Raw genomic sequence first — 20,615 nt, forward strand, 5'->3', positions numbered from 1 at the left:
CCCCCCCCCCCCCCAGACGCCAGACCTGGATTTGGGCTGGACGAGGCGGCGGGCGTCCATGGGGCAGGGAGGCCCCGCTGCTCAGGCACCACGAGGCCCCCAGAGCGCGGCCACACCAGCCAGGATTCATGGCTCCCCAGCCGGGCTGTCTTGACCGGAGGGGGGGTGGGGTGGGGGAGTCCTGCGGCAGGGGACCTCGAGGAGCGCATTTCCAGCACTGCCCCAGATGCCTCCAGGGGCTGGAGGGACAGTAAACCACCCCCGAAACATAGTCTGCCCAGTAAACGTCGTGGGGTGACGTCACCCCATGGGTCAGGCATGGCACAGGGGGGACCCCTTTACCGTTAGCGGGGGGGGGGGGGGCTCCTCGGACTTCCCTTTGTCCAAATGAGCTTCTGCTGCTCGCATGCCTCAGGGCCCTGTCGGAGGTAAGATCCGCCCCCCCCCATTGCCCCCTTGCCCACCAAAATGCAGGGATGGGCTTCCTGTCTCTCCAGGACAGCTGTTTGCACAGCCCCTCCCAGAGGTGTGTTGGGGTCCTTGACAGTCATGCCTCCAGACACACAGTCACAGCCACAGTGTGTGCGTGTGCGTGTGCTGAATCACAGGATCCAGGAGCTAAACAGCTGCAGCCACGATGGAGGCAGCCTGAGGCGGCATCTGAGGATCAAGAGGTGCTCACTTTGCAGGTGGCCCAGCGCCCCCCTGGTTTTGTGAATGAAGCCCATTTTGGGGCCTGCAAGGAATGCTCCCCACCCCCTGCAAGGCCATGCGCAGGATTCTTCCTGACCGGTAGAGCCAAAGGGGGTGGGGGTGGGGGTGGGGGTGGGGGCTGGCTGGCTGCATTTGCTGCCTGTGTTGCCAGACAAGGAGGAGTGGCCGTCAGTTCAAGGTGGCAACGAAGCTCCTGCCCCTCTCCCGACTCATGAGGCCCCAGATTTGGGGGGGGGCACCCTGGCCACGGTGGGGTCAGTCCCACAGCTGCAGCCATAATCAACTCCTGCTCTGGTGTTCACTGGCAGCCTGCCCACTGGCTGGTAGGAGCAGCCCCCCCAAATTGGTCGAGAGAAAGGAAGTTGGGGGGGCTTTCACAAGGCAGAAATACTCTCAGCGATGCTTCTCTACTCCCTCCCACGGCCTTTGATGGCTTCTATTTTATGCACTTCCACTTTGCAAGATGGTGGAATTTGAGGCTGGGGAGCTAATGGAGGTGCCCTTCTGCCCCCCCCATGCCCCCCACGCTCTTAAAGACAAGAAGCGACAACGTGAAGTTAGGGTCTGCTTCTGAGGTGGCCGCTCTGACCTGGCACAGGTAGATCGAAGCCCGAGCTGGTCTGGAAGTATCGGGTGCAATGGGACTTCTGCAGCTGCCTCCTAGAGATGGTCCTGCAACAAAGGGAATAAAACCCGACTGAAGTGGTCGAAGCTCCTCCCTTTTGTCCCACCTCTGGAGTTCTACAGAATGCCAAGGCGCTGCAGGGGCCGCTTTTGCATTTTAGGTCGGCTGTTTTTCCACACTGAGTTCTCTGTAGGTTGGAAATAGGTTGGAAATCTGTGTGACACTTTAAGACAGCACTCTATTCCCCATCAAGGCCTCCCAAGGGCCCCCTCAAAGCAAGATCCTAGGAATATAGCCCGGAATGCTGGAAGTCATCATGAAGCGCTAGGGAGATCTTCCGCCCCCTTTGGAAAGAGAAAGAGGCAGCTAGGAACTCAGAAGATGGGCCCACATGTGCCAGAGAGCTTCCCAGGCAGTGCCAACTCTTTGCTGGGTTGTACCTGGGCATACCTGAAATGGATCCCCTAACCCAGAGGTGTCCAACTCTAGTGCCCCAGATGTGCATGGACTAGATGCATTCCCATCAGCTCCCTGCCAAATTGGCTATGCACATCTGGGGCACCAGAGTGCACACCCCTGCCCCTCACCTGTTTCTTCTTGGAAGTCTGGAAGAGGGGATCACGTTAGGTGTGCTCCTGTATGGGTCAGAGTTCTCAGGATGCCTCCCCACTGTGGCTCTGCCTCCTGTTGCAATTGCACTCTGAATGGCAGAGCAGAGTCCTATGATCTGGTCTGGAGAAAGAGGAGCAGCTGCAGACAATGCCAGAGTCCCGCAGGTGGGCTGGGACACCCTCTTGCTCCTCTGGAAAAAACAACAATGTGCTACACATTCCGGTGATTCCTAGATCAAATGGGAACATGGGATTCAACAGGTCAGCTGGTGGAAGACGGTTGGAGAGATGGTCCCTGTCTGAACTGCAGGTCGGAAGCTCCTATTTCTTTAAAAGGGTATTTGTCTGGCCCCTTGATTCCATGTCTCAGCAGCACTGAACATGTATCATGCACAAGTCCAAAGCGACCGGGCTGTAAGGGCTGTATCCCTTTTGAGATGTCTTACCACCATCAAAAAAACCACTGACAAATTTGGCACAGGACACAAGAGATGAGATTTCTGGGCAAGGTTTTTTAAGAGAAGGGGGTAGTCATGCAAAAATTTTGGATAATCAAAGATGGCTAACTTCTAAAAGACTCTAGGATTTGGTGCCAAAGCATTATATGGGAAGGTGTACCGAGGTCTGGGCACTGCTATAGAGAAAGCGGCAGCTGGATGCCACACAGATCTACGCCGATGGTGTGGCTCAGGAACGGTGATTTGGCAGCTGCAGTCTCTTGAAGGGCTGGGAGGGATTAAGCGCCTCCAAGAGGGGAGGGCGGCCCGCTACCTCTTGGACTCATCTTAAATGGCAAGAGAGGAAGAGGCTCTTGTTCTAAGCTAATGGCCAGGATGGTTCACCAGCTCATCTTCCATCCTGTCCCGGACTCGAGAACATCTTGTCCATCTTCCTCCTAGCTTGTGGAGGGGAAGTGGATCCCAGGGGGGCACTATCTATTCAAATGTAAGCCTCCAGTCTGTATGGAAAGCTCCCTATGCTATGTGCTCCTGGGCCACTGAATAGGCCCCCTTCGATCCAACTGGCCCTCTCTTCTCCTTCTCCCCTGCAAACCAGGAGAGACAAGGTGGGGTGGGGGTGCCACTGGAAAAGGCAGTCCATACACTCACAGGTTCTTCAGCTCTCCAAGGGTTCTTGATGCTGTGTCATCCCAAATCAAGTTGGTCAAGCTCGACTGGTTTTCAATGACTCTGTCAGGGAGAGGGAGCACATCCAATCAAAGTTACATCTCTGCCCTCAAGAAAATTAAGACCTGTTTTTACCCTATTTCAGCCCGATTACTAAAGCCAGGATAATAATGTAGACTGTGGTGGCTCTTTCTTTGCAGCCCCCCCCCCATGTCCCTTTAAAGCCCCCTTTTTCTTGGCTGCCACACATTCCTCCCCTGAGGGAAGCCTGGGCCCCCCCGTCTGCCAAAGGGAGAAGGGAGCCATCAACAGGGAGATGCTCTGATGGCTGAAATGCAGAAGGGAAGGGAAAGAGTGCTTGCTGGAAGGGGCCACTCAGCTGGGTGGGGCACAGAATCATAGAGTTGGGAGAGACTACAAGGTCACAAGTGCCTAAACACTCCTCTCTCAAGGGGCTTTCTGGCCCAGCATTGGCCCCCTCTCTCTCTGCAGGTGTGTGTGTCGCCTGGTCCCAAACAGCATCATAATGCCAGAGAAACAAATACTTGCATCGTGTGCAAACCATCAGGGTGGGAGCAGACCCCTGGCTAAGTTTCTCACAGCAACGTCCAGTACACCAAACCCTGGACACAACCAGTAGCATGTATTGTCGGAGGCTCAGCAATGAGGGGTCAGCTGGTAAGCCTCAAGGGGAGCCATTCTGTGCAGCTGGTGAAACATTTGGCCTGTTTAGGAGCCCTTCCTTTACTTATGTTTGAGGTCCACCCGGCACTCCCCCACCGGTGAGCCTCATGGAAGAATTCCCACCAGGTTCAGAAGTTGGCCTTGCCGGTCACAGCGTGTAGCTGCTTCTCAAGTGAAGGTGTCACAACATACTCTTCCAGAGAAAGTTAAGAAATTATCTGACAAGGAAAAGTGCAAGAACCTTTTTTCTTTTCTCTCTTTTTTTTTTTTAAAGGTCAAGTCTCAGTTGATTCTTGGCAGCCCCTGCTAGCCTTTTCGAGGGCCAAGACCGCAGGGGGTACTTTGCCATGTCAGCAACCCCTGGTATTCCTGGGAGGTCTCTCATCCAAATAATTAGCCAGGGTTAGGGCTGGAGAGCAGGCATCTGTCCTGCATGGTCATGCAGCAGGGCTTCCACGGCCTGTGTGGGGATTTGAGCCCAGGGTTTCTAGGCCCCCAGTCTGGACACCTTAACCACTAGGCCACGCTGTCTCTTGCATCTTCTGTTCTCATGCTCCTACTTCCCAAGTCTTTACACGCCACAACCCTCCTCAAGCAAGAAGAAGCCCCAAGCCATTTCTGGAAAGTTTCTGTCCTCCTGGCTGTGGAACAGGGATTTGAAGCACCCCCCTGGACACAAAAAGGTCTGGAATCAAATGGGCTCAGCTGTATCACATGTCGTGTAAAATCTCTGCATATTTCAATATTGTGGGAATAAGGCAGGGATTGGAGAAGAGGAAAACCGAAGTTCTCCTCAGAGCCGAAAACCTCCTCCCCCTTCAAAATGCAATGTTTCGGACGGCCTCCCTGCAAGTGGGAGGGGGCCTTGAAACGCCCCTGTCTTCCACACCCTCCTGAGCTGGCTTCAGTCCCCAGCAATTGTCTTGTAAACTAAGTACTTCCTGCTGCTGCAAAGCTGAGATAATGGACGGTACCTTCTTGTGCCGGAGGGAGTTCTTAATGGCTCCATCAGCCCCTCCCTGGCCCCAGGTTTCAGGGAAGAACCAGGAAGTGCTTGGCAGTAGAAGGGGATTCCAGGAGGGACCCTCCCACCCGGAAGCAGCGGGGGGGGGGGGCTGGAGGGGGAGCAGGATCCCACTCATGTGGGAGCCTTGCAAACACACAATACACCGTGTTCCCTGGGGACTGAAAGAGCATAATGTCTGGATTAGCTCTTCCAAATGCATTTCATAGTTGTCATGAAGTCACATTATTTTTACTTACCTTTTTCGCTGTATGATTGTAGATGGATCTGGTTAAGAAAACCACCATCTTGTTTACATTTGTGTAAAAGCACTTCCATTTAAAATGTGCCTGAGGGCTGATGCACGCAAGACATGAGAGAAGTGTGCCATGTGGGTGAACCTGCGCTAGTCAGGCCCGGCAAAAATCTCCCCACCTCCACCATTGTGACCTTCCCACCCGTCCCAAGACTATGACTCTCATTCCCACTGGTTCACACATGATGTCTCCCAGCCCCTGCTCACTGGCATGGTATGTAGCCTGGATTTTCTCAAATGGGTGTCACAGATTTGAATAGCTTCGAGGCTTCTCAGTCCGGGCACCCGATCGCTTTGGGCCGCAGACCCTTGAAACAGCGTGAGACGCTTTGAGACAAAGTTGACCTCGGAAGAAAGAGATTTTGAACCTGGGTAGAAGGCTTCTCACTTCTGCTTAGTTTTCTGGCTTAAGGGTGTGACCAGAGCTAAGCGCCTAATTCTAAATGCCAAAGTCGAGCTGCCAGGAGTATTTTCCTTTCCCTGGATGAGGCCCGGCAGTCCACCTAGCCTTTGGGTTGCCCCGTTTTAGTGTCTGAGACCCCTCCCAGGACCTCTTTTCTGGGTGGCCCAAGCCTGACCAGATGCCATCAGGGCAGCATCTTCTAAAATACCAACTAAGAACACTTAATTGGAGACACTATTGGGGAGCAAAGTGGAGGGAGGGGCAATGTTGGGAGCCCCAAGGTCTCTCTCTGGGATGTTCCCTGCAAGGGACACAGGAGCGCTGCTTTGCCCCCCGCCCCTGCCCCTGGCCTGCCAGCCATTACAGCATGATATGCCTCTCCAGGGGTGGCCTCTGTAGTCCAGCTGCCTTCCAGGTAGTTCTAACAGGGCAGGGAAGGCCACTTACATGCCTAATCGGCAAAGGGATTGGACCAGCCACTCAGGGGAGCTTGGTAGGCCTTTATGACCACACGCTGAGCAAATGCACCACTTCCTGGCAACGAACATCCAAGTACCCCATGGAGAAACATCAGTGGTATCCGCGTAGCCTTTATCAACCGGGGGTGGGGGGTGGGAAGGGCGGGGTGATTATCTATATTTTATTATGCCTTCATGGGTGAAGAAACACCTGTAAAAAAACATCTAATTTCAAGAATAGTCACCTTTGACCCAAATTCTTTACTCCATCTTAGTAACAAACAAGATTTTGGGAGTTATTGTTCCTTCTTAGAGTCCTAGTCTCTGGATAATTAAAGTACACAAAACCCAAAAGACCAGAAACTTCCCCTGCAACACGCACTCCCCTCCTGTCCCAGTACCATCTGTCGGCATGCTCATTTCATTCCCCCACCCACTCCGCCGCCACCCACCCTTCTTGCATTGCTGGGTGCTGCCCTTGGGAGCTGGCATTCTCAGTATCTTCCCAGCCCCTCCTTTGGCAAATTCGGATGCTGGTAAGGCGCAGGCTTTGGTTGTGCCCTTCTTCCATCCTGAGGATGGGACGTATTATCTACGTGCTTTTTATGCTTTTTAACCGTAGGTTTACTGGAAAACAACAAACAGTCAAAGTGAGCAAACAGATAAGTAGGTGAGCAGTGATCAGGATATCAATAAAGTAGCAAACGTAAATCCCTTTGCTCTAAGATCAACGATTTCACACACAGAGAGAGCAAAAGACACCATGCTTTACTCACAGCCTAAATGGTACTAAGCTACTTCCTTGAGTTCTGGTCTGGCTGGTGGGTCATTAATAGGTACTTGACTGCGGCGGTAAGAAATGCAACTCCCACCAGTTCTTCGCTAACTTTCACCCCTTCCTCTTGTTCTGAACAAGGGTACAGCCTTACATGGGCCACCACTTGGAAGCAGGCTGGCGTGGCTCGACGACAGTCTCGCCTGTGCAGCTCCCCTGCCTGACCACGCTGCAGGGATCTCAGCCAGCTCCAAGTCCGCTGTGTGGGCTAAGGATGCTAGTTTCACCGGCTGAAATGATACACTGAGACACAGACCCCAATTCTCTCGGATCTCCGGCTGGGTGAACCAGGATGATCGCCACAGTTCCCATGCCACGAAATACAGGTCCCCCCCATTCACCTCTGCCCCTGCTGCCAGCTGGCGGCTGTCTGGGGCTGAGAAGAGGGCAAACGTACCTGTGGGAGGCAGGGCGTTATTTTCTCCTGGCCCCTCCGCTGCACCCATCCTCCCTTTCTTTCGGGGTCACTCAGCTCTGTTGCACCCAGAGCATTTCGCTTGCCATGTGGGAAAGGGAAGTCCTCCTGCCTTGTTGCTCACTGGTAATTGTTTGTTGTTTGATAAACCTGTAATTAAAAAACTTCTTAAAAGCACATAGATAAAATGTCCCATCCTCAGGGTGGAGAAGGGCACAGCCAAAGCACGCCTTGTCAGCATCCGAATTTGCCGCTGAGGGGCTGGGAAGACATGCATGGGTAGCTCCTGAGGGCAGCACCCCAAATAGCCAGCAGGGTGGGTCGCACTGACAGAGTGGTGGGTGGGGGGACGAAATGAGCATGCCGACAGATGGTGGGACAGGAGGGGGTGCGTGTTGCAGGGGAGGGGTTTCTGGTCTTGTGGCTTTTTATTGAACCCAAACATCCTAATGCAACAAATAAAACAAAATAAAGCAAACACATGTAATACAACAACACACCCCCCTGCTTGGCTGCTGATGTGCATGTAATTCACTCTGAGTGCAAGTTGTGTGTGTGGATGTCTACTATTTTCTATGCTGGAGATGCTTTTAGGGGTGGGTAGAGGGGTACCATGATGCCTGGTCCCTGCGTTAAGGAGCAGTGGCCGGACACTCTTCAGTCAAAAAACTGGGAAAGGAGGGCATCATAGCAGGGGAGGGATGGGGAGGGGGGGGGGGGGGAGGCGAACCAAGCTTCCAAATGTCACCAGATCCTAGGCTAGAGCCTCACGGAGCAAAAGTTCCTCCCAGCCCCGTTTGAAGGCAGCCTTTGTCTCAACATTTCCCAGAAATGTGGCCTTGAGGGACTTCTCAAGAATTACCTCCTTTGGTGTTTAAGAACAAGATTTTTGTATCACCGTGGTAGCTACTCGTTAAGTGCCTGGGCAGACCCAGCACAGGCAGCCTCTTTGCTGATGGGAGGATGTCAAGATGCCCCACCTGCCCCTGCTGGTTCCAACGGGGGGGGGGGGGGTAATTGGGTATCAGGCTCTGGTCCGGGTCTCATCCCCCAGCTTGGTTCTGATCTTTGTTGGCACCAACTCTTCAATGGAGCCGATCCAGAAGCATTTTGGTTCAGCACATCATCAGGGCAAAGCTTGATCTGGTCCCAACTTAGTGCCCCTGTGAGATTGTGGCTCGTCCAGAGTGATCGCCCTCTGACTGTGTATTTAGGGTTTGTGCTCATGGTTTCTATCTTTGGCTGATCACCCTGTTTCCCCCTCAGCTGAGTTCCAAGCTGCAGGATATGGGTCTGTCACAGGCACCAATGCATCCAGTCCCACCCTAACCTTCACCGCTTGCACCCTCGGTATGATACTCACACTTCAGTGGAAGCTCCTCCCAAGCTCCGCAGTTGTGACAGGTGGCTCTGGATGCTGCTTGGCTCCAGGCAGTGGGGGCGTGCTCATGTAACACCTGTACCTGCTCCAGGCATCGGGACGCCAAGCTCGGGCGCAGGAGCAGCCATGCAAGGCTGAAGGCGAGGTGGTAAGCGAGCCCCCTGCTATCCCTTCCCCTGAGAGGTTGCAGCCGTCACTCAGAGTAGAACCCAGCCCTTGCCCATTTGCTCCCAATCAATCTGAAAGGCTGGACCAGACACAGCCCCTGTTTCCTCTGTGCGCACCTCTTTGCTTACTGTAGGTAGGGAACATGTGCATGCAAACATCTGCCCAGCCAGAGGGTGGTGTGTGAGCGCTCAACCCTCAGGGGAGGTGGGGCTTGCTTCCACCCCTCCTCCCTGGGATCACATAACCCCTCCCTTTCAGGAGACACTGTGCCTCCACGGATGGCTCTCGTTTGCACAGGGAAGTGTGTGATTAGCTTATGAGGTACCCATGCAAGTGCCCCTGCGTGCAGAGCTTCCTTTCCTGGGCAAAGTGGTGGGCAGAGGCGGCCCCAGCAGCAGCCGTGCAAGTGGGGGCACCCAGGTCAAGAAGCTGGGCGGCTTGGAGCCGGGCCTCTTGCTGCCCCGGATAGAAACTGGCAGGAGAGGGTAAAACCAGTGGGCTGCTTCACACAGGGAGGTGCCCTTCCTCAAGCAGCCATCGGGTCGATGCTGTTATTCTTTGGGGCATTTGCAGCCCATGACTGTGGACCCGCTGCAAAGGCCAGGGGTGAAAGGCAGCGGCATGCGGCTACTCACCTGATTGGGATGGACACTGCCCTCGACGTGCAAAGCTGCAGTGCACTGTGGATGAGACTAGAAGCTGGTGAGCGGACAACGTCTTGAAATGATGGAATGGAGAGCAAGCATGCCTGGTCCCTCCCAGCACTCTGGCAGCATCCTGGGGGGTATCCGAGCGGTGAGTAGCCTCTGGTTTCCTTGGATCCCCGCAGCTCTGTGAACTGTAATTGTGGCGGCGGGGGGTGGGGGGAGGCAGTTCAGGTAGGAAGGTCCTGGGAAGCAGCTAATCCTGGAGGCTGAGCCCCCTCACTCTGAGGTGGGTGGTGGTGTGAAGGGGGCCCCCTGAGTTCCCTGCTGCAGAAAGTGGCAGGGAAAGCTGCTATTTCAGAGAGTTGATGCAGGGCGACAGAAAAAAGCGGGATGCCCCAAGGGGGGGGGCTGAGGGGGGAAAGGGGGCTACGAGAGGCCTGCCCTTGGGGTGCCGAAGAGGCAGAGCATCAGGAGGAGGGCGCTGGGAGCGGAGCAGGTCTTGCCCTCTCCCAGGGCAAGAGAGGACTGCTCGGATACTGTGGGTGGGCTCCTCGCAACGCCCAGGTGGCAGGGCTCTCTCCTAGAGGGCCCCTTCCCTGTGTGTGGGTCTCCTTCCTCTCAGCAGCACAGCGGCCGCCCAGAGGGACAGGCGCTTTTGGGTGGGTTTCTCGCCCCCACCCCCACCCGTGCCCGCCTGCCCTCACCTGGGGAACGCCCAGCGGACCTCCCCTGAGTTGGCTGTATTTGCTGCCCTGTGATTCCGAATAGTTCCCTCTGGGATGGTTTTGCTGGAGCTGGGCCTGGGGCATGGTTTCATCTGTCCCTCTTATTGGGTGTTGCTTTGTTTGCAAAACATACGTGCAGATATTGGGTTTGTCTTGTAAGATCCCACGGCTAAGCTGCTGGCTGCAGGCGACCCTCCGGGCTGGACGCAGCATCTCCCCGCTGTGGGCAGCTCCTCTTGGGACCTTCCTCGGGCGACGTTTGCTTTTTCTTTGCCAGCTCCAGCATCACGTCTCTGTGCTGCAGCCGTTCTTCCCTTCAGGGCTGCCGCTGATAATGGAAGCCACTCACAACTGATTACCTATTTAAAAGTTGGAACAGTTAAGAAATCAATCAGCTACATTTAAATTACTTACATAACGCAAAACCCCCATCCATATAAGTGGGAGCCGAAATCTTTGGTATGTGAGATGCTTTTGTAGTTTAAAGCTAGCCCTCCTGTCTCTTCCTCACTGGGATTGGAAGGGAGAATCAGCTCCATGACAGCGACACTCTTGAAGGCAGACATACTTTAAAACTGTTTCTACTGGAAGGACAAGAGGCAGGAAACCTTTTAGCCGAAGCTGGTTCTCTAGCTGGGCACACCAACTCACCCCCCCTCCTCCGCACACCCCTCCTCAAAATGCCCCCCAATCTGTTTTTGACCTGCACCTCTTTCTTTTGTTTTGTATTCATGCTAGCCAGCCTTTGGGCTACAGGGGACCACTGAGCTAAATGAACGCCTCTCTCTTCGGAGCATCCCAAGTTATTTGACCCACCCCGCTTTGCCAGTCTGGAGAGGCCCCTTCCAAGCCTGCGAAGTGTAAATCGCACCTCTACCCCACCTGTAACTTCACTTGTGCTGCACCCAGCTCTCTGTTGGGACAAAAGGGCCCTGAGTGCGCGCAGAGATGCCTCTCCTTGACCCCTGGGCCTTGGGTGCCCTTTCCTAGCAGGACTCCAGCTCTAGTCTCTGCTTCCTGGAAATGAAGCTCCTCGCTCTTATCATTCACGCCACCTCAGGTGTGAGGGTCCCGTGTCACTGGAATCTCCTGAAAGTGCTGTCTCTTATTTCCCCTAGACGCCCCCCCCCCACCTGGCCATTCATGGGACAGAGAAGCCAGTGAGCCGCACTCCCCTGGGCTGGTGGTGAAGCACCGGGGCTCCAGGGAGCCATGAGTTCTTGGAACGCAGGAGGTCCGGAGCTACTGAGGGGCCTGAAACATGTGGGCCAGTTGAGGGGGGGGGGGACATCTGGAGAGGTGCTTGAAGGTCGAGGCCAACACGTAGGAGAATCGCCGGGCCAGTGGCTGCGTTAGATCCTTTTGTTTGCTTCAGATGTTGGCGCAGTGGGTACAGAGAGGGGGCGGGTTCAAATCCAGCATCCTTCTCAGATTCTCCCCTCGATCCCGAACAAGGAATTTCTACTCTGAGCTCCATTCAGCTGATGTAAAGAAGGAAGGGGTGGGGCTCATAGGCTCATGTTAGACCCCCCCCCTTCCCAGAGCTCTTTAGGAACTCTTTGCACTTGTATCTTCTCCCCCAACCTGGCAGCCCCATTCTGCCACCTATCCCAAGCCCCAAAATTGCTGCAGGAATCCAGATTGTGCCAGGAAGGAGAGCTCCTCGGGGGCATGGTGCAGACTGGGCTACACGCGGGAGGCCATGATGCCACAACTGCTTCTTCTGATAGCCCCCTCCCCACTGAAACTGGAGCTGGTGGGGGGGCAAACCTTATCATAGATGGTCAAGGAAGACCTCCCCCCCCAACAGGTTCCTGTAAAGCCATTTACATTGTTCTCCTGTCTTCCATTTCATGCTGACAACAACCCTAGAGGTGTGGGTCTGGCTGAGAGGGCATCTTCAGTGGCTGAATGGGGACTCAGCACACACTACCATCTTCTTCTCTTCTTGCTGGAGAGGAATCATGTTCTGCACACCTTTGTCTGTGCTGACTGCCCGGTCATTCTGAAGTTGGTCACCAATTTTGAAACCCTTTGGCTTTATTTTCAAATGATTTATGCCCAATCTCTAGATCACGGCAGCTTCCAGTGCAAAAGTCCAGGCAGGTCAAGAGGTTTCGACTCCTTTTGTGTTTGGCAGTGGCCAGTTTTGAGGCTGCTAGATTTTATTTTGGGATGTGTAATTCCTGCCAGAGGATACCCCAGCTTCCATGGTAAATAGCATTGGAAGGCGGTCTGCACATAGCCCAGTCCAGGACGCCCCTGTTCCATGACACGGTTGAAGGCTTCTCACGGGCCAGACCTTAAACTTGTTCTGGTGGGTTTTCTGGGCTGTGTGGGCGTGGTCTCAAGTGGATCACAGAGGGAAGTTCGTTATCACAGAGGTGTATCACAGTGCTGTACCAGACTTCCTCCAGTGATACACCTCTCAAGATGCTGTTTACAGATGTATGTCTGCCAGGAACAAGATCCACCAGACCACGCATGGTCACACAGCCAGGAAAGCCCACCAGAACCAGTCCCTGTTCCCTTCTTTTCTGACATTGTAGCTTTCCCAGCATCACCCTGAATGCAAAGGCTAGTTTTTACATGCCTGTCTCTACTTTCTGGTGATCTGCACCTTCTAGCAAATAAAGAAATATGTCCAGTCGAAGTCGCAGTTGCGTGGGCGCTTGTGCGTCCAAGTAAATTATGCAGGTTGACAAGTTCTCATTCCTTGTACATTTAGGTGACAGGGGTTAAAGTCGTTCCCAAGGCCGTCCTTGAAGCTTATGGGTCAGTTAGAAATATATAATGTTACTGTACCATAAATCAAACTCCCAGTGATGATAATATTGCTGCTATATGTCTAAACTGACCCATAAGCTTCCTCGGACGGCCCTTGTAAAGATTGCAATGCCAAATTTTCCTGTTCTATGTCAGTTAACAATTGGGAATAAACCCTCTCTTGACCTTCTGATATGTATTTGGAGATCTCTGTTGACTCACTAGTCTATATGAGACGCGGCTGAGGAACTTTCCCAGCTTTCGGAAAATCCCGTGTCTGGCACCCTGACCTTGAGCAGCCTGTTTCTTTTCCTTCAGCCTGGATTTTGTCAGGATCTTAGAAGCTCAGCAGAGCCAGCCGTGGTCAGCACTTGGGAGAGAGACCACCAAGGAAGTCCAGGGTCACCAAGCAGAGGTAGGCTGAACAATGGCAAAACCACCCTCTGCTTGGTTTGCGTCTCTCAAAAACCCCTTCAGGAGTGGCCACCAGTCAGGTTGTGGGAGCATGCTGGCCCTCTCCACCACCACTCTCACTTCTCTCTTCTCGGGATGCCGAGAACTGTCTTGCCTGATAACGCACCTGTTGCCCTTGAGGCTCCGCTCCAGCAACCTTGGCTTGCCTGAAAATGTAGCTGTGCAGGTCTTCACAGAGACGCTTGTGGTGAGCCCATAAGCAAATGGTACTTCACCAGCTGCACTGGTGCCACGTGGGAATACCCACCAGGTTCTGCTCTCAGATTAATTATAAACAATCTGAGGTCTCTACACCTGCTGGACCAGCTCTCCCACCGCGTTCCCCAAAGGGTGCTTCACTGTGCCAATAACAACCTTCTATTGGTCCCCAGCCCCCCAAATTTCTGGCTGGCTGAAGGAGGCTCTGGCCCTGGCTCCCAGTGGAACGCCCACACCACTGAAGAAGAAGAAGGAGAGGAGGAGGAGGAGGAGGAGGGAGGTATAAGGGAGGAGGAGGGAGGAGGAGGAGGAGGAGGAGGAGGAGGAGGAGGAGAAGGAGAAGGACGAGTTGAATTTATATCCTAAAAATGAGGGGACTCATTTAGAAGGAAGCTAGTAATGTCTCAAAGAAGTCCAAGTTGTGAAGGATAAAATACAAGCCATTTATTGTCTAACAGCTTCTCACAACAAGCATGCACATAAACCTGCAGCTGTACCTCGAATGCATACAAAATTGCTAACAGTCGATATGTCGGGCACAGCAGTTGAGGCACTTTTGGTCGCATACATTCTGCACCCCTTCCCCCTAACTCCCTGTAATAATCTATGGAACTCTCTTCCATTGAGACCACCTCAAACTCCTGCTCTGGTTCCTGGTTCTGTGTTCGCTCCTGCATCACTGTTGGACTTTATGCGATGTTCTCCTCACTCTTGCATTGTATTCTGCATGGGAACCACCCTTGGTTCCCTTGAGTTCCTGGGGCCCCTGGTCTCCATCTTGCCCCACCCCTTTGGGCCTCCCAACCATTTGCTGCTCATCTCCCTGACCTACTGCCACTGTTGGACCCACACCCTTTTCCCCTCAGTTGGTCCACATGCCCCATGGATCACCCACCCCTCTTCTGTTGTTTCCACCTGATATTGACAGTGGTCCCGTCGGCTGCCTCACCACTGCTGGAACCCAACAACAAGGGCCTTTGCCTCCACAGTCCCTAACATATACAGTGTCATCCCTATCAAACGTCCTGGTGCTTTCAGCACCTGGTCCTCTTTCTTTGATCGCTCATCAACTAGATCGGGATGCATCCGATCCAACAACGAGGTCAGCCGTCGATCCATCAGTAGTTCAGCAGGACCCCTTCCTGTGGCTGTACGCGGTGTTATGTGCTGCGTCAACAAAAAGTTTGCCAACCGACGATGCCAATCCCCCTCTACTATCCGTTTCAGGGTATCCTTTGTTGTATGCACCATCCTTTCTGCCTATCCATTGGTAGCTGGGTGGAAAGGGGCTGAAGGAACCTGGCAAATAATACCATCTGCCAAAAATGCCCTGAACTCCTCAGACACAAATGATGTCCCACTGTCTGATACTACAGTATCTGGGAGGCCATGGGTTGCAAATGGCTTTCGCAGTGTCTTAATCACTGTCCGTGATGTCATTGACATTACTGGCCCTACTTCTAACCATTTGGAATACGAACCCACTACAATAAGGAACACCTGACCCTGGAATGGGCCTGCAAAATCAATGTGTAACCGTGACCAAGGGATTTTTCTTGATTCCCACTGATGAGTAGTGGCCTGTGGTGGTGCGGGCCGCGTCATCTGGCACTCACTGCATCTGGCCACCCGTTCTTCTATTTCACTGTCGATCTTAGGCCACCAAACGTAGCTTCGGGCCAATGCCTTCATCCTCGCTATCCCGGGTGCCCCACAAGTAAGGCCTCCAACACCCTGGTCCTCAAGGCTGATGGGATCACCACCCTATTTCCCCACAGTAAGCAACCCTTATGGACAGATCTCTCGTGCTGTCTTATTTCAAATGGTCTGAATTTCTCATCTATCTTCCCCATTGGCCAACCCCTCCATGCCCAGTTCAACACCTGATGAGCAATCACAGGGTCCTTAGCTGACTTTTCTGCTATTTCTGCCACTTGCACCGGAGGCTCAGGTAATGATTCCAACATTAAAGCCTCTAACAGTGGGGAGTGATCTTCCTCCTCCCTTTGTACTGGTAAGAGACTCAACGCATCTACATGGCTAATCTTCCTACCTGGCTGATGCTACAAGACATAATCATACGCATTCGGAAACATCGCCCACCGCAGCATTCTAGGGGACAATATCTGTGGGGTCTGGCGTTCTGATGAAAATAATCCCAACAATGGTTTATGATCAGTCACGATAACAAACATCACCCATACACATAGTCATGACATTTCTTGACCGCAGCCACTATTGCCAATGCTTCCTTGTTTATTTGTGCGTAATTTTGCTCAGTTTTGGACAAAGTTCTAGAATAATACGCAATTGGAGCTTCCCGAAGATCCTCCAACTGGTGGCTCAACTCTGCTCCCACTCCATACGGGGAGGCATCACACGTTCAGATTAGTGGCTTCCTTTCGTCAAAGTGAACCAGTACGCTTCCTGATGACAACAATCTTTTTACGTTCCGAAAAGCTTCCTCGTGCTGCTGCCTTGTCCACTGCCACACCGCTTGCTTACCTAAGAAGCGATGCAGCGGCTCTGCTACAGTGGCTTTATGTTTCAAAAATGAATGGTAGAAATTCAGCAGTCCCAAAAATGCCTGCAACTCCTGTCTTGACTGTGGCCCAGGGGCATTCTGGGTCGCCCTCACCTTCGCTGAGGTTGGGTGAATTCCCTCTGCATCTATCATGTACCCCAAAAACTCTGACACTCCAAAACCACACTTTTCACGCTTAACGCACAATCCCACATCCGAGAAACACTGCAGCACTTTTCGTACCTGTGCCATCAATTCCTCCTCCGACGCACTCACGATCAACACATTGTCAAAATGGGGTATGACTCCCGGCAGGTTTTTTAATATCTCTTCCATCAAACTCTGGAATATACCAGGAGCTACACTCACCCCAAATTGCAAACGCTTTACTCTAAATGCCCCCCTGTGGGTCACTATTGTCTGGGCTTCTGCAGTAGCATCATCTACTCCCAGCTGTTGGTGTGCTTGTGCTAAATCTAGTTTCGCAAAAACCCTTCCTCCTGCTAATGTTGCCAGCAACTGACTCACCACTGGCACTGGATAAGAGTGTTTCTGCAGTGCCTTATTGATTGTACACTTATAATCAGCACGAATACGCACATCTCCATTGGCTTTCAGGGGGGTCACAATTGGGGTCTCCCATTTTGCATATGTGACTGGCTCCAATATTCCTTGTTCTAATAATCGATCTATCTCCGCATTAATTTTAGGGCGCAAGGCAAATGCCTGAATAGTCAACAGCACACATCAAGGAAGCTATAAAAGGCTTCTTTTAAAAGGGGAAGGCCTGCCCTTATGAAATGAACAGAGGGCAGCAGCATGGGTGGGGTCTCACAAAAGCAGTGTGGGTTGGAAAAAGCATCAAGACAAATTGCAGGCATTTCTTTAAAGACATCCAGAAGAGGAAACCAAGCAGAGAAGCAGTTGGGGCTGCCATGCAGAGAACTTCTGAACATCTCTTGCCTTGAAGCCTCTGCGGGGTCACTGTAAGTTGGCTGCGACTTGGTGGCAAAAAAAGGAAGACAGGGAGATGGCAGAGAGGCCCAGTGAATTGTCTGCATCTGTGTTCCTTATGGAATATGGGGAGCCTGATCACAGGCTACTACCAGGATGCAAGTCTGAAGAACCGAATCACGTTAAGGTGGAAAGAGATGACGTGCGAGGCCACACGTCTCCATGCCTCTGCGTTCCGACCACGGCAGTGGAAACAACCACAGAATAGCTGCTGCAAGAGGGGGAGCCAATGACAGGTTGACTCCCGCAATAGGCAGAGCCCACCACAAAATGTCAGGGACTCAGAGCAACCCTTCAACATAGAATCACAGAATCATAGAGTTGACCACCGGGCCCATCCAGTCCAACCATGAATATAAGAACATGAGAATATTGTGCACCACAGTGTACACACCACAATTCAAGGAGGATACTGACAAACTGGAACGGGTCCAGAGGAGGGCAACCAAAATGATAAAAGGTCTGGAATCCTTGCCCTACAAAGAGAGGCTTAGGGAGCTGGGGATGTTTAGTTTGGTGAAGACAAGGCTAAGAGGTGACATGATAGCCCTGTTTAAATATTTGAAGGGATGTCATGTTGGTGAAGGGAGCAAGCTTGTTTTCTGCTGCTCCGAGACCAGGACCAGGAGTGATGGGTTCAAGGTGAAGGAAAAGAGATTGCACCTAAACATTAGGAAAAACTTCCTGACTGTCAGGACTCTTTGGCAGTGGAATGCACTACCTCAGAGTGTGGTGGAGTCTCCTCCTTTGGAGGTTTTTAAAGAGAGGCTGGGTGGCCATCTGTCAGGACTGCTTTGATTGTGTGCTCCTGCATGGAAGGGGGTTGGACCTGATGGCCCTTTGGGGTCTCTTCCAACTCTATGATTCTACCCCCTAAGGTCTTAGTACTAAATGGCTGACTACAGATGGGGGAGATTGCCTCCTCTCTGCTCTGCCACAGCATCAGGTGAGCGCCTGGATCGCTGAGAACAAGAGCCGGAGGTGCATGGCAACTTCCTAGTACATTGTCAGTGTAAGGAGGTTTGCCCCGCCGGGGTTCAATCACCAGCACGCTGCAGGGGCCTCCTGCTTCATCGGCCAGCATGCTTAATCGTGGCTGAGATTCACCAGTGCAGTAAAAGTTGTTCTGTTTGGATTGCTTAGGAGTTTGGGCAATTGAGTGGGGAGGAAGCAGTTTTCAAACTTCCTGCATTGGCGGTCAAAGAGTGCCATCTGTTGCACAAAAATATTATTGCATATCTTTTCAATAAAAATGAACAAACATGGAAAGGAACTGGGCACCTTATTAATAGAAAAAGAGTGTCTATTATTAAATCTGTCATACAGTTGTCAGTGATACAGTTTCTAAGATACGGGTGCCCCAGCCCTTAAAGGTCAAAACCAGAACCTTGAACCTGACTTGGGATTCCACTGGTAAACAATACAGGTGTTACGTTCTCTCTCTCACTGTTACCCCAGTAAGGAGCCACACTGCTGCATTCTGGACCACTGTTAACTTCCACATCAGTCTCAAAGGTAGGTTCATGCAGAACAAGTTACTGTGATTCAGCCTGGAGGTGACTGTTGCATGGATCACTGTGGCCAAGTCGTAGCAGGACAGGTAGGGGGCCAGCTGTCTAGTCTGTCGAAGGTGCGAAAAGGCCACTTTGGCTGTGTGTATGACCTGGGCCTCCATAGATAAGAAGGACTCCAAGGTCACACTCTCAGGCTCTTAACAGAGGAGGCAGGTGTTAAGGCCACCTGTCAAGTGGGTGGCCATGCTGGCAGGGGCTGATGGGAATTGTAGTCCATTAACATCCGGAGAGCCACAGGTTACAGACCCCTGCTCCAGACACTGTGCCAGTAACTCAGGGGTGGCGTCAGTAGCTGTTCATCCACAGAAAAAGCTGGGTAGCTGGGTGTCACCTGCATACTGATGACAATCCAGCCCAAAGCTCAAACCAACTGGACCAGGGGGCACATACAGATTGGGGAAAGGATGACTCCCTGCTTGCGGAACTCCACAGTATTATGGGTATCACTGGGATATCCTCCCCAAAATGTTACCTGCAGAGAAACGAGGCCAGCCATTTCAGCCCTGAATCCCAGCATCGGCAAGGTCAAAAGAACACAAACAACAATGTCAAATGCTGTGATGAGATCTAATAACACCAGCAGCCCTGGCCAGAGCTCGTCTGTGATGGTGACCAGCACAGTCTCCATCCAGTGGCCAAGATGGAAGCCGGACTGGAAACGGTCCAGGAGTAGCGTAAGTCTATTGACCATCCTCCTGGTCTTCCCAGGGCCAAAGCCTGGTGGGAGCTGACTGTTGCTGGCTCTACCCCTGGGAGTGTCCCCAGCATGCCCCCAGTGACCTCGGTCTCCGCGTGAGACTGGGGCAGCTGTGGAAGCAGCCTCCGCAAGCAAGTTGGGCGCCTCAGAACTCCACGGCACTTGGCCGCCTTTCTATTTGCCCTCCAAGATGGCCGAAGTACCACTTACACTGGCCAGGAGGTCAAACGTGTTGGCATGAACCCGCACCATCGCCTGATAAGGTGAAGCCAGTAACAATAGCATTTTAGAAAGGCAGATTTTGGAACTGCCCCTCTCTGTAATCACAATTCTCAGTATGGAAAGCTGCAGGAAAGAACACTATGGCCGTTTCCCCACTCACCTTTTGTTGTGCGCTACTCGCTCCAAGTAATGCGGGGTCCACCGGCACTCCCCATTACAGGAGCGGTGACAACACAGCCGCCCCGATTCTACCCCTCTCACAACCCCTCAGCGCGCGTCAATTCGGGCTGCCTTCTTCCACCTCCGTCAGGCCCGGAGGCTGGCTCCTTTCCTCTCCCAAGCGGACCTAGCCACTGTGATCCATGCAACGGTCACCTCCAGATTGGACTATTGTAACTCGCTCTACGCGGGTCTTCCCTTGCGTTTGATCCGGAGACTAAAACTGGTCCAGCATGCAGCGGCGCGTCTACTTACGGGCAGCGCCATCTATGATCATATCCAGCCTGTATTGCGCCAACTGCACTGGCTCCCGGTGGAATTCCGGATCATCTTCAAGGTGTTGGTGTTGACCTTCAAGGCCTTACGCGGCCTGGGGCCCTCGTATCTTCGAGACCGCATCACCCCGTACGTCCCTGCACGGCCTCTCCGCTCAACGGAGGCTAATTTATTAGTGGTCCCTGGCCCCTCAATGATGCGGCTGGCCTCCACACGGGCCAGGGCCTTTACGGCTCTGGCCCCAGCCTGGTGGAACACCCTTCCTCCGGCTGTCCGGGCCCTGCGGGACCTTAACAAGTTCCGCAGGGCCTGTAAAACGGAGTTGTTCTGCCGGGCCTTTGGAGGGACCAGCCGCTGAAATGGTGCCCCCGGATGCCCCAGTCGGCCTGTTATTTAGGCTATCATCTATGTGGCTCGCCTCCCTCCCCTCCCCTCTTTTCTTCTGGGAAAATTTTAATGAAATATGGGGCCGGTCGGACGCCTCTTCTTCTTCTTCTTCTTCTTCTTCTTCTTCTTCTTCTTCTTCTTCTTCTTCTTCT

At 52.9% G+C, this 20,615-nt stretch overlaps 1 protein-coding gene and 1 pseudogene across 1 annotated transcript in view; both read right to left on the reverse strand.

Annotated features, from left to right (window-relative positions):
- The window catches only part of LOC125436340 (high affinity nerve growth factor receptor-like), a 15,353-nt gene extending 8,131 nt beyond the window's left edge, over positions 1-7,222 (reverse strand). The window contains exons 1-5 of the mRNA XM_048503261.1: positions 6,871-7,222; positions 5,025-5,052; positions 3,060-3,140; positions 1,304-1,386; positions 26-181 (exon numbers count right to left, since the gene is read on the reverse strand). Of these exons, the coding sequence (XP_048359218.1) occupies positions 26-181; positions 1,304-1,386; positions 3,060-3,140; positions 5,025-5,052; positions 6,871-7,222 (700 nt within the window). The remainder of the gene's footprint in view (positions 1-25; positions 182-1,303; positions 1,387-3,059; positions 3,141-5,024; positions 5,053-6,870) is intronic.
- A 7,273-nt stretch (positions 7,223-14,495) lies between these two features.
- The window catches only part of LOC125436346, a 6,343-nt pseudogene continuing 223 nt past the window's right edge, over positions 14,496-20,615 (reverse strand).

This window comes from Sphaerodactylus townsendi, linkage group LG01, assembly GCF_021028975.2.
Source record: "Sphaerodactylus townsendi isolate TG3544 linkage group LG01, MPM_Stown_v2.3, whole genome shotgun sequence".
NCBI lineage: Eukaryota > Metazoa > Chordata > Lepidosauria > Squamata > Sphaerodactylidae > Sphaerodactylus > Sphaerodactylus townsendi.